At 43.6% G+C, this 18,548-nt stretch overlaps 1 protein-coding gene across 4 annotated transcripts; it reads left to right on the forward strand.

The window, feature by feature from the left end:
- The first annotated feature begins 2,031 nt into the window (after nt 1-2,031).
- PBX4 (PBX homeobox 4) lies at nt 2,032-18,488 on the forward strand. 4 transcript variants are annotated; one of them, XM_041127379.1, is made up of 10 exons: nt 2,032-2,087; nt 7,826-7,899; nt 8,046-8,084; nt 14,355-14,596; nt 14,955-15,145; nt 15,445-15,580; nt 15,826-15,982; nt 16,183-16,289; nt 17,092-17,193; nt 17,630-18,488. In XM_041127379.1, exons 1-10 carry the CDS (start codon nt 2,047-2,049, stop codon nt 17,720-17,722), a joined length of 1,182 nt encoding a protein of 393 aa, XP_040983313.1. In that variant the 5' UTR covers nt 2,032-2,046; the 3' UTR covers nt 17,723-18,488. The 4 variants fall into 4 exon arrangements, with proteins under 4 accessions (XP_040983313.1, XP_029885446.1, XP_029885447.1 ...); XM_030029586.2 differs by lacking the exon at nt 2,032-2,087 and adding an exon at nt 3,931-4,279 and having other exon boundaries at nt 17,092-17,178; XM_030029587.2 differs by lacking the exons at nt 2,032-2,087; nt 8,046-8,084 and adding an exon at nt 3,931-4,279.
- Nucleotides 18,489-18,548: the final 60 nt, after the last annotated feature.

Here is an 18,548-nt window from a genome sequence, read left to right on the forward strand (position 1 = left end):
AGTCTGTTGGCCCAGGTAAACTCTGAACTACAGCTGCAGAGCATGCAAGCTTCTTGCTGGGGAGATTGTCATTTCTGTGTGCTGCTCTCTTCCCTCGCAAAAGCAGGGATCACCGGTCTAGTGGCTCATCTAATCCCACCACAACACAAGCACTTATTTGAGCTGTAGCTCTTGCTATGGAAATGCCTAGAGATAAGGCATAGACTACAGTGGGCGTGTATCTCCCTGTGAGTTTATGCTCTGTGGGCTTCCGGCTCAGTTTATAACTTGTCAGTTGGCATCTGAAGTCCTGGCTTCAGTTTTAAAATGAACTCTTCCCCCTCACCCCCCTTTTTTTGTGCTGACAGGAGAGAATTCACTTGCTAATTATACCCCAGTCCATTTCCAATCGAAGTGCACAGGGCAATTTATCAGAGAGCTGGAGACAGCTCTCCCCGTTCCCTTGGCTGCATCAGCAAGAACTTTTGCAAGACAATTTAATTTCTTGTCATCTTTTAATCCAGCTCCCTTTCCCCCTATAGTCAGCCTGTGAATGAGAAAAGATGGTTTATTAATCATTTTAGCAAAACGCTGAGAAATACAGCGTTTCTTCAGTGGTGCTTGCTCTGTATCTCATCAGTCAGCATTCCCAGAGCCACAGGGTCATAAACATTCAGCCCTGTGACATGGGAAAATTAGTTCCCTCATTGTGAAAACCTGACAAGTGTGAATGCAGGGAGCCAGGTTTTGCTGCCTTTGGGGTCTTAAAAGGTGTTACTCAGAATTGGATTTGGCCCCAGCATTTTATGCGAGAACCTGCTTCAAATAAAGCCTGAAAAAAAACCCTGTATGTGTGTTCTCAATGTCGCAAAGGTGGGGGGGGGGGGGGCACTGTCTTACTGAGTTGAGTGGGAACTTGTAGCTCCTAAAGCCAAGCATGTGCCTAAATCAAGGTCCCGGATCCATGGTGTTATGTTGGAATGAATGGAAGGTGGCTGGATGCTGCAGAACTTTTCCACTACAAAGTGATGTGCTAGAATCTATCTAAAGCTGCAGTTAAATACCACTGTCATTATCGCTTACCGGTGAGCTAGGATAACAAAGGAGGAGGGGTCGGTTGTTCTGAGCCAAGTCACAATCTCAGGACTCGCAGTGTTTATCTGTTTCCTCTGTCACTGTCATTTTCTTCCCTGCCTCACTCCGTCTCTCTTGTCTTCACCCCCACCCTGCTTCTGCTCCGATGCCTTTCCAAATAAGTTGTCCCTTGCTTAGGACACTTCCTGTATTATTCTACAGGAGTTTTAGCTAAGATTTCTTACCTGAAGTAACAAAGGCAGAACATCTAAACATAGAGGTCTGGAACCAGAATAGATCTTGGTTTTCATTATACATGAATGTTAGAGCTCAATTTGAATTACTCATATTTGGAAATTTTAACAAAGAAGCTGCTGTTTGCTGCCAATCCCCTGATGTGGTAGTAATGGTGGAAAGTATTAGCATGAGCAAAAGTGCTGCTTGGCCATGCAGGCATTGTCCCTATAGAACCAAATCCAGAGAGATGCAAAGCCAGGGTTGCTTGAGCACTGAAGCTTCATGATAATTATAAATGGGACTATATACACACCCATACACACAGAGAGACATATGTATACTTAAAACAGTAAAAAGCTGTTCTGTTTCTGGGCATTAATGCTGCTTCTGGTCCAAACACTACCCAATGATTAAAAAAAAAGGTAAACGTGCCAAGATGAGGTCGATTAAGAGTGTTAGTGTGGTTATTGTGTTCCCCCCTGATTTAAAGCTTTAGTCAGTTCAATCAATAAATGCACTGATACTAAGAGAATGGTAATGCTCTGCCTGGAAACAAGATTTCATGATCTGGGTGGAGCTGAGCAGATTTCTGGGAGCTCGGTACTTACATGTTTGTGTTTACTGATACCAGAAGTTTCTTGGAAATTTTCTAATGTAACAAATTTTTGTCTTTTTTTTTATAAATGCAACAATTAACCCCCCCCCCCCAAGGAATATCAGTAAGCTAAGACTTCTGACCACGACTCTGCATTGATTATGATTGTAGCGGTGCCTGGAAATGTCAGTGGGTTTAAGAGGTACGTGGTGTTATGGGGTAGAGAACAAGCTAAATGGGGGAAGAGGAGGACGTTGCCCTGCTTTGTGTTTGGAAAGGGACCCTCGGCCAGGCTTTGCCAGGTCCCCCAAGGGGCCCTGCTGCCTTCCAGAGTCTTCAGGACTCTGCATGTTACCATAACTGCTGCTTTTAGTAAACTTTTTTCACAAGAACATCAATGTGTTTGCTGCAGAGGAACAGAAAAGGTGTTTTAACTTTGTCAGGGCAGAGCTACTTCAGCCAAGCAATTGCCCATACACTGCACTCACTCTGCTGGGAACATCCCCAGAGGGGAAGCTCTGGGTCAGTTTGCAGCACTTTCATCATTCATCATGTTGTCTAGGAGGGAATGTTTTCTTTACAAAGATTTTGCTGAGCAGCTGGAGAAGCTGACGTGCCTGGCTGACACCGAGACCTGGCCACCAGGTGTCCAAGAGAGGGATCGAACCCGGATTTTGTGTTCTGAAGCGGAAGATGAATGTCATACACCTGCTTTGGAGGATGAATGCAACATTTCATATTTGCAGAATTGATACTGTTATTTTAAACAGCACTAAAACTGCAACACTGAATGTTAAATTACTCTTGCCCATGAGGTGAAGATTCAAGCATTGGACTGGTAGCAATCAGGAGCGTGGAAGATGCTTCTACTTGAAAGGCAGCTGTAAAAGGACGTAAATCCTGTAAGCGTGTTACACTGTTGGAAGGTAAAACGCTGAAAGAGGTGAAGAACAATGATTGATGCAGTCAGCTCTGTGCTTGCACAGAAGCATGGAAATACCTCATCTAAATTCAAGTTTTTCTCCTTTTTTAGCTTCGATTTTTAGGCAACCCTAGGTCTAGCTATAGTGCTATAACTTTAAAGTAGCAGCTTAGGAAGATACCAAAACTTGGCATAAAGCTGCCTGGGTGACCCTCTATGAAGAGTAACTTTTTCTGCACTGCTTTGTACCTGCAAACCTTATTCAGCTGCAAATACATGAGATGTACAGCCGCTTTGCTGTTGAAGCCTCTGCACGCTCAGAGCTGTGCATGGTCACCTTAAAGTGTCTTTCCAAGGTGACAAAGCAATGAGTGAATACGACCTGAGCCCGGGTTGAAGCCTGTGCTGCCTGCTGATGGAAGAAGGGAATTATGGTGCTGTTTGGTACTCGTGGTGTTGGTGTTTCAGAAGATCAGTAGCTTAGCGGTGACCGAGCAGAATAAATCCGTTTAGAGGTGACAGGGTTTCCTCAGGTTACTCAAAAACGTGACCAGTATTAGCAACAAAGAAGAAATATATAGTCTAATTCTTCCTTCAGTTGTGTTTCTTACTAATGAAGCTCCACGAGCACTGATCTGAATGATTCTGCTCTCTTTGAGTCTAAAAAGCGGAGCATCGAGACGAAGTGCTGTGTTTGTTCGATGCTTGGCCCGACATCAGGTACCTGCGAAAACGATGGCGGCTGGGCAAAGAACGGAATCCTTGCACCGCATTTAAATGCGTATTAGCACGTTAAGATTGTTTATTGTCAGCCTAGACAAATTAGAGGTCAATTAGGCGAGGAACCCCAGAGCTTATCTGAATACAGTTTTATGAAATGGCCGATTGCCGCGCTGACGTGACGGCGTGAATTTGATCCCGTCAGCTCCTCGGGAACCTGCGCCGGTAAACGGAGCGGACGGGGCCCCTCGGTCGTGCCCGGGAAACCGCGGGACAGCAACCGGGAAGAGGGCGGGAGGCTCTAGGACCCAGCGCGGGGCTATCGGCGGCTCCGCCCCCAGCGTGCGGGGGCGTGGCCTGGCGGGGGCGGGGCACGTCGCGGGGCGCGGGGCGGGGCGGGCCCGGTGGCGGCGGCGGCGGCGGCGGCGGTGGCGGCGGCGGGGGGGGGCTGCGGGCGCTGGGCCCTGTTGTGTGGGAGCCGCTGGGGCCGCGCCGCTGCCCGTCGGCGGCGAACCGGCCCCGCCGCCCCCCGCCATGGAGGATCCGTCGCGGCTGCTGGCGGCGGCGCACGGCGGCGGGGTGACCCTACCCGGCGGAATCCCACCGCCCCCTCCGTCAGCCGCCGGGGATCCGGCCGCCGCGCCCCCACCGGGGCCGCCGCCTCCGCCACCGCCCGCGCATCACGACACGGGCGACGTCCTACAGCAGATCATGGCTATCACCGACCAGAGCCTGGACGAGGCCCAGGCCAGGTACCGGCGGGCCCGGCCGCCGGGCGGGGAGGGGGCTCGGATCGGCTCGGCGCGGCGGAGCGGGCCGGCGGAGCTGCTCGGTACCGGCCGCCTTCCCGCGCAGCCCGGCGCCGTGACTCAGCTCTGCGCGGCGTTTGGTGGGGAGGGAGGTGGGGGGCTGGGGGGGGGGAGACGAGGAACGACACGCTCTGCCCCGCTGCTCCCGTCGTTACCGGGGCTTGTGGCGGGGGGAGGCGGAGGGCAGCGCTCCCGCGGTGCGACGTGGCCGCGGCTGCGGCGGGGGAAGGGGGGCTCGGTGGGGAAATGGCCCTCGGGAGGCGAAAAGTTCCACGGTGGTTCCCCGGTTGCCGGTGTCGCCGTGCCTTCGTCTCCCGTCAGCTTGGGGAGGGCTTCAATACCGGAGGACGCCCCGGTTCCTCGTAATTAATTTTCCGTCCTTCGTTAAGAAATTGCCCGGGTGATGTAAATAAGAGAAACCGCTGGAAACGGGATCGTCCTGCCTGCCGCCACCGGGAACAGGCAAAGGGAGACGGCGGCTGCCGTCGAGGGCCGGAGTTGGCTGGGGAGGGGAAGCGAGGGGAACTGGGGGGCTGTCGGGCCCCTCACGGCGCGAGGGGCTCGGCCGGTTTTTCACCCCCATCAAGAAGTTTCTCTCGAATCGCATTTAAAGGAGAAAAAAAGAACTAACGTTCCTTCTCTCCCCGCCTTGTTGACTTCATTGGGACGTAAATAATTATATGGCGAAACCAGCCTGGAAATCGTCAGAATTCGGCATCTTCTGGTGCGTTCTCCTTGCCCCGGAGCTGCGTCCGGCCCTGATTGGCGCGGTGTAATTACACGTAATTACACGCTTTGCTTCCTCGGCGTGCGTGAGGTGGGCAGCCCCCGCCATGAGGTGGTTTGGGAGAAGGTGGAGACTCCTAGAGCGGGTTTATAAAAATCAGCAAAATGGTTTTCTGGCCTTTTTTTTTTCCCCCACGGTTAACGCGATGCCACTCCTCCAGCTTGCTCCTTGGTTGAGTGTTGCACACCATTGCCTTTCCCTGCCCGCGCCCCGATTTCCCTATCGCGGCGATTGCCACGGTGCCAATAAAACCGTGCCAGTTTTTGGTTTGGGTTTTTTTTTTTTTTATCTGCCTAAAGTTTAGCCGGTTTTGGGTACGCCTGTTGCTATCGTGTGCTGGCAGCAACTGGCGTGCCGACACAGCGGCGTTACCGAGGGTGGGTCCCAGATTCCTGATGGTGGAGTTGATTATATGAGTGTAAGGAGAAACCATGCACTCTAAGAACATCATAACTTGGGTTTAAAGTCGACTCTTTCAGGTAACTTTCAGCTGAAGCTTGCAGGGCGATGAAATCTGTGAGCGGTGCTTGCTGTGGGTCACGTATAGGACCGTTGCTCCTTCCCAGAACTTGGATGTTTTCCTGCCTGGCGCTGTATCTCAGAAATAACCACCCGCAGCTCCTGTATAGATTCTATAGGCATGGATTTGCCTTGTGTGTTGTGTAAGAGCTGCAGTTTTCTCTCACAACCTCCTATGTAAGATAATTTTGAGCAGAATAAACTTGCCAGGAACTTTAGTTTTCAAGTAAGAGTTGAGGAATGGACTTGGCCGTTGTTTAAAGGAAATTACTTTAACATTGCCTCAGAAATGCTGTCGAAGTCCAGCCAAAGCACAGCAGGCTCTGAAGGCCCCCAAATTTTAAAGCACTTTTGGTGTGTTTTCAGGTATATATGCGTAAAAGAAGCTTTTGCGTTCTGGACAAGAAGTTTGTTGGGTTTACTTAGTTCTCCATAAGAGGACTTGCTGCTGAGAAAGTAAAACTCAGGCCTGGTTAAACCCATCACGCAAGTGATATGGGGACCCGGGACTTCTCACACCTCAGTAACTGCTTTATTCTTTGGGGATTGCTTTTATTCTTTTGTATTAAAAATGGCTGTTGATGTGTTTTGCGTGTATTGTTTTAACACCTAGTGAATGTCAGAGGGTTCTTTCAGTGCACGCAATAAGAATTTTTAAAATCCAAGTTGAAGACTTGGGTGAAAGTTTCATTGAAAGGAAATAAATCTGCCCAGGATGAGTTTAACACTGCTGTTAAACATGTTACGTTATGACCTCAGTCGTCTTTGCAAGAGTTAGTGGCCATATTAATTATGCAATTATCTCTGGCTCTGGTATCTCTACTGCCTTGTACCTAAACACTGCTTTTTCGACCTGGGTGGAGAGTACAGTCTGAAGGCTTGGAATTCATTCTCTCTCTCCCTCTCTCCCCCCGTTTTTTCCCTCATCAGGCAAGGACAATAGACTGCACTAGGCTGTCTTCTCAGCTGCCTTTGTTCTCAGGCTGTTTGTCTTGGGGTCGATGTTATCAAACATCTCCGTAGCTGAATGGGTTTTATACTTCTTGTGGCCGTGTCGTGAAGGAAAGCGGCCCATCGACTTCAGCTTCTGCGATTTTTGTTAAAAGCTTGCGTTCTGATATTCGCTGGCCGTTCACAGCAGTAGCTGTAAGTGTCACGGGTTGCGAGGAAGCCGAGCACCTGTATTCACGCCGTCCCCGATAGCTGGAGTACTGACTGGCGTGCCAGAAGGAAGGCCAATTTGTATTTATGTAAAAAAACCACATTGAAACCTAGCTATGAAGGCGATTTAAATATTATTTCTGAATTATGAAAGGGGTCACAAGAAGCAAAAGAGACTTTCTTGGAGGCGTACGTTGCAGCTAGATACTTCTTTCTGCTGACTTCCACTGGAAGTTGGGCACTGAACTGCTGCCTGCCCTTGAAAACTGGCAATGGCTTGGTAAAACACCGCCCACCCTCCGTGGGGAACCTCAGCTCCCGCTTTTATACGGTGTTCACCACACTCCAAATGTGTTTTCAACTCAGCAAAAGATGTAATTCTCTGTTTTGATTAGACATTAGGATGGGTTCTGTGTTAATGGTGTAATTAACATTGTCTCCTCCTGGAGGGAAGGGGGAAAACAAAGCAGCAAACACTGGAAGAGCTTCAAAAAGGCAAAATGAGCACGTGTGGTAAAACTTGTACTAAAATGCTGTTAAATACAATCTGCATTTCACTGGATCAGGTGGCCGCTCGTTGTGTGAGCTGGGTGAGTCAGTGAGTGGCACTTGGATTCTGTGTTGTTCCTACTGTTCAGGATCTATATGCTCTAAACCCCGTTTTTTTTCTACCTTTTGGTTCGATTCCATTATTAGATTTTATAGAAGCATACTAACTCAAGAAGGAACTTTTTTATCCCTGCATATAAAATACGCTTTTGGTAAAACTGAAGGTGTTTACATTTCCTATAAGCAACGCAGAATTTTGAATTTTAAGGCCTGTGTATTTTTACAACAGTTTGCTCCTAGTGATGACCGAGTGCGGCACTTAAATGAAATGTATCACCAGAACTTGCACATTTTTTTCTTAATCTTAGCACTAACCTGCTATTACTGAAGAGCCATCCAGTCCTCTCTAAGTCTTGGCACCTTTCACTGCCTTTCCTGTTGGCATTCACTCATTCTTTCTTCTTCCGTTTCAGAAAACATGCCTTGAACTGCCACAGAATGAAGCCTGCTCTTTTCAGCGTGCTGTGTGAGATCAAGGAGAAAACAGGTGCGTTGGTGTCTTTTCTGGCCTCAGCTTTCCAAAAAAACCCCCCATTCAGTCATCAGCTCGGCTCTCGTTTAACGTGGCCTGTATTTTCCCTGATAGATTCTACAACTTAAGGCTATTTTTTTCTTTTTTTGGCTTAATCATAGAATCATCTAGGTTGGAAAAGACCTCTAACATCATCTTCTGTAAGCTGGAAATGGCTCTGATGTGCTTTTCATAATGCTGTCTGTGTGCAGGTTTGGAGAAAACAACGCTGCTTATTTGAACGAGTCTTTTGGTTGTGTGTACGTAAAGAGTCTGTAGGTTGGGGTTTTTTGATGTCTGCCTAGGTACCTGGAGAACCCTGAATAATCCTGCTGTGTTGTTATGCTCTTTTTTTCCTCGAATGAATTGGTACCAAAATTGTGGTGGTAGTTAAGAGTTCAAAGTTGGTTGATAACCGTATTATGGAGAAAAAGAGACAGTAAGGCAGAATGCTTGGGGATATTGGAAGACACAGAAGTAGCAGGAAATGGGAGTTGGTGATCACGCAGCTTTCTTTGAGGAGCAGAAGCACCGGGGGCAAATGGATTTCGATTTTGAATTACCCAGGATATGCTCATACATGAACACTTAAGCAATGTTGTTTGCGTATCTAATTTCTATCAACTATAGTGAATTTTGATGGGTTTTTTAGAGAATAACTACTTTCATTATATGTAACTAAAATGGTGGTTTGTTTTCTTTTTTTTTTTTAACTTATAGCTGTATTAACATTTTGCACCCTAAACCTACATTTGTATTATTTTTTCTAAAACACCGAAACTTGCAGTGGTCCTCATTGTATTGCCAGATGAGGGACCGTACAGTTCCGTCCTCTGCGGTGCCCTTGTCATGGAAGGGAGCTTTGAGGCAGACATTACACGTTCGTTTCTGGAGAGTTTGGTTGCATATATTGCATTCTCATGATAGCAGTTTGCTTCTGAAGAAAAACATTGTGGTAGTAAGTGTGTGTGTGCTGTCTGGGTGTGCTTTTATGTCTGTCTGTCCTTCGAGGATTGCTGTCCTTAAAGAGGGTCTTTCATCTGTTTTTCCTTTCTGCACTGAAAGCTGCCTTCTGCGTTTTATTGATTGAAACTGTGACTTCTCTGAGCTAAATACACTTGCAGGAACAGGCTCTGATGTCGCGGTTATGCTGGATTTGTTTTGGTCTCATAGGTTTTTGAATGTCTGATGGTCTGTCTATTCCTTATTTAAATTATGGGGAGCAGATGTTATGGCTTCAAGCAAACAAAAGCCTGGACATACTGTAGCACAAGGTTTTGGGCTTTCTTTGTGACCCAGGCACACAAGCTTCTTTTCTAGCTCGGAAATCAGTTTCAAACATGTTCCTCCCCCCCCCATCTTTCTTTCGTTCTTTGTTGGAGCGCTGGTATCATTCACAATGGCTCAGGATAAGCCGTACGCCTTTGCAATGGGCAGCCAGCTGAAAGGTGCCAAAAAATTCTCCCCAATAGTGTTTATTAATAAAAAAGAAATTACAAATGACTCTTTGTAATTTAAATAGATTTGGCCACATTTAATATTTTGTTCTCGGCCCCCAGCCCCCAGTGATTTTAATTTTTAAAATTTTAAACCAGCTATGGGAGGAACAGGTATTTTATTTTCAGGTCTTAAATACCTGCCTGGAACATAGGTAGCTATTTTGAAGAGGGATCTAATCCAGTAAAGCCCACTTAGTTTTTTGGGGAACTCACAGAAGCATTTGGAGCATTTTATCTATGCAGCAGATAGGGTTTTTGCTGATTGGGTTATACTTCAGATATGATTCAAGCTGTATGAATTCAAACATGGCATAATTCTATCTTAAAATCAGAATTAAATATCTGTAGTGTTAAAGATGCATGCTTTTGGTGCTGAATTTTAAATTTCAGAGTTTTTCTTCTCGGCTGACTATACCATGCTAGGAGGATGCTAGTCTGTGATGGGCTTCAGGCCCCTTGGGGCAGGGAAAGTGTATTTCTACCCACTTTTGTGGAACACGCTGCGCAGCGGGACTCCGATTCTGTATTTCTGGTAGGGAACATGTTTGTTGCAGCATCGTAACATGGAGTGCCATTTTTTATTGTTTCTCATCGCTGCTAGCTGCAGCCCTCTGTCCTTCCTTTCATGTGCTGGCACTTGGCTAGGTTAATTCAATGGGTACCTTTTCATTCGGTTATAAAACTTGGCAAGCGGCGTGGCCGAAGAACACGCTTTCTCTTTGTTGCTGAGTTTGTTGACATTCTTACGTAGCCGAGTCTTGTTCCTCAGTGCTCGGAGCCCCGCTGGCTTTTGTCTTCTGTTTCCATTCGCTTTCCTCTCTCCTCGAATGTGCGAGACTGTCTTGGATTTGGAGAAAGCGCTCTTCTGTGACACTGCTTTGAGACCAGCTGAACCAACAGCGATGTTGTTCTCTGTAGTGGGGTGCTTGGGAGGCTGGTATCCCCACGGAGGACTGCTAACTGAAAAATGGGGTGTCTTGTGTGGGTGAAAAAAATCTGCTTGGTACTGCAGGAGGGGTGTGTGTGGTATTTTGGTAGCATTAAGAAGTAGTTCAGAAGGGGTTCATGATTGCTTTAGGTGACCTATGTTAAAAAAATGCCACCCCTGCCTTCTCACCTAACAGTTTTGATTTGTGGACTGGCTAAATGGAGGAAACCCTTCTGTTGGAATAAAACATCAGGAGTCAGCATTTAGCATGAGTTACAGGATAAATATTTGCAAGTGTAACATAGGGGATAGGATCATCTGGGAAAAACTGAGACATGGCTGAGGAGGGGTGCAGGTCCAGCACCCAACTGCCTGCTTCCTTGCACTCTCCATAGGTATTTTATACTTCATACAGTATGGGCTGTTCCTTTCTGGCCCTAATATGGCAGGTTTGGGGTCTAACTTGGTGTATTCTGTACCAAATAGACAAATTTATCATGCTCTTCTGCATTACTTGCTCTCTGAAGGAAAATCTGGAAAGGAAAGCAAGTCTAAGCAAAGTGTGTATCACTTATTTTGGTACCAGTGATCTTGTACAGTTCATTACAGAACTGCAAATCTTTAATTAATGAGATGTAAATATATTGTAATGATTGCATTTGCATACTGAGTGAGGCTTCAGCACCTTAGGTTGTGATGTATTTTAATTAAAGATTAATTAGAAATGATGGGAATTTCATTTTGCTTAGTATAATTATTTTACATATTTGATGAATATCTGGTAGGTGATGCGCCAGAGAATGCACACTATTATATTGGTACAACTGACAGGAGTGACTCCTCAGGCTTTTTGAGCCAGTGTAAGGTTTTTCTTAAACATCCATAAAAGTGATGGATTATGAAGGATTTAAGTGTGAAGGATTTTACCGTTACGCAAGGACTTTCTAAATCATGCTTAAAGCACTGACTATGCTGTAACTGGTTATACCTTAGCTCCAGTCTCTTAGCGTCTTGACTCAAAGCCTTGCATATTAATAGAGTTGTTACATGTTCTTAAACTATTGTGGGAACTTCAAACATTTGATGGCCAAAAGGCTACTGAGAGGGGTAAGCTTTATAGAGAAGTGTTCTCCTCGAAGTATTGTGAGCCAGTAGGTAATAAGCAGCATGTAAGGACAGGCATATGTAACAAGTCAGTGTTGACCGAGATCCTTTTTTTATTGTGGTAACTTTTTTTTCCCCTTTGGAATCCTTTTTGTTTAACAAAATCTAATTCTTCCAGAAGCCACGCAAACTGCAAACTCCTGCTGGCGTAATTTTCAGGATTGCACACAGAAATGGGTGATGCCTGACCCACAGAGCATGCCGAAAGCTCGCAGGGTAGATGCAGCTACCCTGACAAAACTCTTAGGGGTAAGGCACGTACTTCTGGAATTGTTTTTACCAGACTATCAAAAGAGAGTTGCAGAAGCTGGTGAGAGCACAGCGTTCCTGCCCCTGCAATGGTTTTGCTCTCCCGTTGTGCCATCTTTTGAGATTACCAGCTCTGGAAGGTCGGGAGATGAACAGCTGCAGCTCTTGTACTTGGAATCGGAACTGGCTGCTACTTGCAGCAAACACAGTTATGAATTCACTGAATAGGTAGTTTTGAGCGAATCTGATGTAACTTATGATCTGTACAAATATTATCATTAGGTGATGATACTAGGAGTAAAAATAAAGCTCAAGCAAAAGGTATCCATTCCAGGAGATGATGGCTTTAATTTAAAAATAATATCTGTGGCGATGATTTCTGTAGAACTTGTGTTTTAACCGTCACACCTATTAAGATGGAGTTGCCAAAAGTTTAAAATCAACCTGATGGAGCAGATTGGACGGACTGAGCTTCTTGCACTCATCGATTCTTAGGTCTGCTCACCTTTGAGAGAGTTTATTAAGTAAAAGTTTGAACTACTAGGTTGGAAATGCAGTTTACGATACATTAATGATGGTTAACTCCTTTCTAGTTTCTTGTGACTTACTAGAGCCAACCAACCTGAGTCTTCCCTCGAGACTGGGAAGGTGCTTTATACATGCTTTTCAGCAGTCAACTTGAGATGAGCTTATGTGTAATTGATGATAACTAATGTCTAATTGCCATAATTAGACAAGTGACATAAAATTAAGCTGCAGCTGGGAGCTTGACTTCAACATGAGGTACTCTGATATGCATCGTAATGTGCATAAAAAGATGTTTGGCAGAAGCACATTCAAATAAGAAGGTAACACCAAACTATCTGTTCCACTGAATTTGTGCTCGCCGGTCCAAGTAGTTTAATGTGAGTTTTACCAAAAAGACTTAAAAGCAAATGGCTGCTGGTGAACTATTCTGCTGGGTCTCCCGGAAAAAAGGAGAACTGGCGATTTTTAAAAACAAAAAACCAGCAACAAATAAAAAAAACCCTTTTTTTTCTGTGTCTCTTGCATTTCTTGTAACGTTCGCTCAGTGAAGGGTGTTTGCAGTAGGTGGTCTGCAATGTTTTTTAAAAAGGTATTAATTTTAATTCCATAATGAGTTAGAAAAGCCACTAACTTCTAAAATAGTCAACACTTTTCCTCATTGTTGTCTTAGCTTGAGTTCAACAGTTACCCATGTACTACACTATAGCTATTTTTGCCTTGCCTTTTTCCACTTCCAAAAAGACTGGGGATGTTCTGGAGGAGACCTGGATTGCTGTGACAGAGCAAATTTGGGTCTGCAGCCACTCCGAAGTGCTCTCTTCATCAGAATTGTGCGGTCGTTTCTGTATAGCCTGCAAAATATGAAGTTCAGCAATGTGATTACAAGTTTAGGCTGCTTGTATGTTCAGAACTATCATTGGGTTTTTTTAGATCAGCTATTCTTTTGCCTACAAAATGCTGAAAATTGTCGTAAATGTGTCTGTTTAATGTCTGTGTACATATACATTGTTCTCCTGCCTCACGCTAGAATCTTTGCATAACGAGATCTTTTGTATTTATCTTTGGTACGGAACATAATATCCCATTAACCTGCCAATTGCAATTTGGAAAAGGTCATTTGAATTTGGTAGCTTCACAAGGTTAAGACCAACTGTTCGTCAAACTAAAATTGTCTAGCATGTAAAGTCAAACTAAAAGCCAAAAAGCTGTTGGCATTTTTTGTATTGACTCAATATCTCGTGAGACGTTACGGTTTTTAAAAAAGGAAGTTAATAAAAAATTGTCAAAAAATTTGGGAAATTAAGTTTTTAAAATAAATTTGCTTGGAATCAAACTTGAATAATCTGAGCATACAGACTGCTGCCATCTGGGTTTGTTGAATATAAGCTTAAGGAAACGGGCTTCTGGTGCATTTTTTCATGTTGTTTCAGATTTTGATAGATTTTAATAGATTTTAAAATTCAACACTGTTAAGACTTCAATTTGTAGCCTGCTGCTGTGTAGTGTGGTTGTATCCTTGGCATATAAAGGAGATGAGGTCAAACTCATGCCTTGTGTACAGATTTCGACGGGATCTTATGTTAGTGTGGTGCTCGTTTCCGTCCTGGACGTAGAGGCGTAGCAGTTGTCCCAGCAGCTCAGGCCTTGTGTCTGTCCATTGTAGTCCATCTGCATGAGCTTGTGCTGAACGCTGTTGAGGACCGTGCAAGGAGCCAGGCAGCAGGCTGATATGGGGGGCATCTGCTCTGTAAGAATTTCGTTCTAATTTTTATAGACGGCTAAAATACTTTCTAAATGTGGTATAAACTGGTATGACCTCAAGTAGTCTTATTATCTGCGTGCATTTGAAAACTCGCCTTGCGTTTTGGTGTTTCTCAATGGGAACAACGTCCTGTTTGTTTTGACTTGTTGCCTCGTGGCTTCGTTAAACGCTCCCTTTTCTTTCTTGAGCTCAAGACCTGCTAAAACATCTGAAGGGCGTTTAAATGCTTTGCCGGAACTGAAGTGGATGCTCTTTCCTGTTTCAGAAATAATCTTTTGATTCCCTCTTTATATTTATCTAGTGTTAAGTATTCGCGGTATTCAGGAAGAAGATCCCCCAGATGCTCAACTAATGAGACTAGATAACATGTTGCTGGCAGAGGGTGTCTCCGGGCCCGAGAAAAGAGGAAGAGGAGGACCGATGGCTGTAGCAGCAACATCAGGTGGCTGTCCAAATGACAATAGCATTGAACACTCTGACTACAGGGCCAAGCTGTCACAGATCCGACAGATATACCACTCTGAGCTAGAGAAATATGAACAGGTGATCTTTCTGCATGGAAGAGTTTTTATCATCTCAATTAAACATAACCGTTTTTTCCTTTGGTGTTGGTTTTAAGAACAGAACAGGAAGTATAATGAATTCAGGTGAACGCGAGGATATCCAATTCAGTTGAAAACTTATCTCAGTGTTACAGAAGTAAGGTGAAGATAGAGGGACTGGACATCAAACTAAAGATAATAAATGTCTCGTTTATCTTTGTTGCCGTTTTTTAAGAGTAAATAGAGTAAAGCTGAAACATGGAAGCTCCTCTAAAGTTTTTTGGATATATATATTCTTGCTGGGGTAATGAATTCTAGGGTGTATTATTGTTTGTCGATACAAATGTGTGTATTTTCAGGCCTGCAGTGAGTTCACCACCCACGTTATGAACCTGCTTAGGGAACAGAGTAGAACGAGACCAATTTCGCCAAAAGAAATAGAGCGCATGGTGAACATAATCCACGGCAAATTCAGCACCATCCAGATGCAACTGAAGCAGAGCACGTGCGAGGCAGTAATGATCCTGCGTTCACGCTTTCTTGATGCAAGGTACGAGAAAACACAATCTAGCGATAACAGATGTTTAAGCCTGAACTTCTTTTGTTGCTTGATGCCAGTTGACTGCGTAAGAAGTCTCAAGTCTGTCATTCCCAGTGTCAATCTAGTTTCAACATTTAAGAATTTGCCACCCGTTGTGCCTGCTTTGGCATTGACGTCTATTTAATTCCACTCAATTCTTACATTCTCCTTCAAATCAAATACATTTTAGAGTAAAAAAAGCCAACACTCTGCTCTGTCCGGTCTACTCTATAACACCATTTAAACAGGAATAACTAATGTTTTTATAGGCGTAAACGACGTAACTTCAGCAAACAGGCAACGGAAGTACTGAATGAGTATTTCTATTCACATCTGAGTAATCCTTACCCCAGTGAAGAGGCCAAAGAAGAGCTAGCAAAAAAAGGTGGCATCACGGTTTCACAGGTACGAAGTGATTGATCTGGAATAAAGTGACTTTTTTTTCCTTGAACAATGTTTTTTTTCCCCATACTTAGGAACAGGCTTCAGTTACTGGTGCTTTAAATAGGATTTCAGTTATTCTGAAGGGTTTAGTAGTAGGTATTTTCTGTTTGAAACCTAGTTTAAAATGTCTCCTTTGCTGGTAACTTCTGAATATAGTAGAAAATATAATAGTTTGATCAAAAGCTAACAGTGATATATGTCCGCAGGTTTCCAACTGGTTTGGTAACAAAAGAATTCGATACAAAAAAAACATGGGGAAGTTCCAAGAAGAAGCCAATATTTATGCTGCAAAAACAGCAGTGGATGCAACTAATGTCGTGGCTCAAGGCAACCAGGCAAATTCTCCGTCTACACCAAATTCAGGTGAGTGAGAGCACCAGTGAAGAGTCTGTCCACTCGAAAGTCTCTAATTTATTTCTTGTCACAGTTAGTACCACGGAATACCTGTGTTTGAAACAGTTGCAGGATTTCTTTTTCTTTTAAACTTAAATAATGTAAATAAAAGCCATTTTTGGTGGGTTTTATTTCTCATTAAAACATGTTGTGGTTTTTTTTTTTTTCAGCTTCCTCTGGCTCTTTTAAGATGACAAATTCCGGAGATTCGTTTATAAACTTGCAGTCATTGACTTCCTACCAGAGCTCCCCAGTGGGAGCCAATGTGCAGTCGCAGGTCAGTAAGGAAAAAAAAAAAAAAGGTACTTTCAGCAGTGGGATAAATGTTAAAATCCCATTTCTCTGTCCTTTATACGGTATGAACAGGTTGCTCAGGGAGGTTATGGAGTCTCTATCCTTGGAGATATTTAAAACCCAAACTGCTGTAATCGACCCCGCTTCGAACAGCAGGGTTGGATTAGACAATCTCGTTTTATTTTTTTCAAAGTAGATTCTCTTAATACCAGATAGGGATGGATTTTTCTGTCTCTGGCCAGCGCTGGCTAGGATGCAAGAAACGACTAGAGTCAAATTTCTCAAACAAGTTGAGAAACAAACATGCTCAAGTGTATATTTTCTCTTGGAACTGGAATTTGCTCTTACAGAACTAACTGATACCTAAATTAACCTACTGCTGTTGTTCTCTCCCTTTAAGTTTATATTAATGAATCAGTGTTTTCTCCTTTTAGAGTCAGTCTGTCTCCATATAAGTAGAACTGTGCTTAGGATTTTTAGTTAACAGTATTGTCAAACTCATTTTAAGCTTTCTGTTGAATTTCTAAATGTACCTGAACTGCATAAAATCTGTTCCTGTGTTATAAAAACTATAGGTGATAGGCTCTAATTCTGCTTGATTATGAAGTAGCTATGTATAGCTCTGTTAATAGCAAGAAGCTGTGAAGAAAACTTGTCTTCCTGCAAGAAAACCTGCCCCTTATTTAAAGAATTTTTGGCCCAGTAGATATGTACCATGTACTACTGCATTTCTTTCACTTGACTTTTTATCCTTACCATTCTCATTCTGCGGCATCTTGTTCTAGATGGATTCCTTACACCACGTCATACACCAGACAGGAAGATATGACACAATTGTGGGGAATCCTTTGTATACGACGCAGCGCATAGATGTAAGATGTACTGAGGTATTACTTGCTAGAAACAGAAATTGTGCCCAAGATTGGTTAACGATCTGTGAATAAATGTTGACTTTTTATTCCCCTCAATGTATCTGATGTGGGGATAGGAAGAAGCTGGAAAAGGTGTAGTTTAATACAGCAGCCTTTCCCTCCCGGAGACTTGATTTAGAGTTCTGGCTTTGCTCACCAGAAAATTTGTGCACTTTGGTTAATTCTTGCCATAAGGAGATGGCACTAGGAATAAGAAGTAACACCATAAAATCTTGGAGGGGAGGAGGTTTTACGGGTTATTTGTGGACTGTGCTTTGTCAGAGCCGATATGTAATTATTTCCTTCCAAAAGCACTGTCGCTTGTAAGGTGTAAACGTATAAAGGCATACTTTGTTGTCTGCAAGTAGTTTCTTAAAGATTTAATGAAATGATGTATTTATTCTCCCTTCAGGCTAATGGCAGCTGGCAGGATGCTACCACCCCTTCATCAATCACTTCACCTGCTGGAGACCCTGGAAGTGTTAATTCGGATGCGTCTAATTAAGTTTTTAGGACCTATTGATGAGAGGAAAGAGGTCATTAGTGTAATTTGTCAATGTTGCTCTTTTGCCAATACTATTGTTTATACAACTTGACACACAGCTAATTACCTCAGAAAAAACCCTGGAACCAATAGAAGATTGTGATTACAATGATACCTCTCTACCTCTCAGCCTCACGCAGTTGAGTTCTTTTTACTTATGCCCATTGGGATGTGAAATTGTTTTAAAAGAACTTGCTTCATTTTCCTAACCAAATTCATTTTTTAAAATATGGATTTTATGGTAAGAATCTGAAAGTGTCTCTTCTAGAACTTGGCATTTGTCTCAAGTTTTACAGCTTAAGAAAATTGACTTATTTTAATTTCCATAAAGTTTTTTACTATGAAATTTCTGTTCTAGTTGATAGCTACTAACAGTTAAACCCCCTGTATTGTAATTGTATGCGTTCTCTGTATTGTAATTTTGTATAGGAAAATAAGCTTTTCTTAACTAGAATTCATTCTGAGCTAATTAATCAGAACGTTGCTTTACCAAAACTCTCACTGGACTTTGCTCTCGGGTAGGACCTTCCATCCTGTGTCATTCCACGTAATTCTAATTTAATGTCTAGTGAAAAAAAAAAAAAAAAAACAACCCACAACAAACCAACAACCCCCCCCCCCGACTTCCCCATGGATAATAGGTTTTTGTGCATTTCTGCAGCTGTTAACGCAGAGTCCACCCTTTTCAGTTGAGATTTTATCAAAGATAATAAACTTCCAAAGCCTTTTTTTTTTTTTTTTTTTTTTTTCCTTCCCCTCCTTTTCCTCTCAGCTCTGAGGCGGCGGG

This window comes from Aquila chrysaetos, chromosome 11, assembly GCF_900496995.4.
Source record: "Aquila chrysaetos chrysaetos chromosome 11, bAquChr1.4, whole genome shotgun sequence".
Taxonomy (NCBI): Eukaryota; Metazoa; Chordata; class Aves; order Accipitriformes; family Accipitridae; genus Aquila; species Aquila chrysaetos.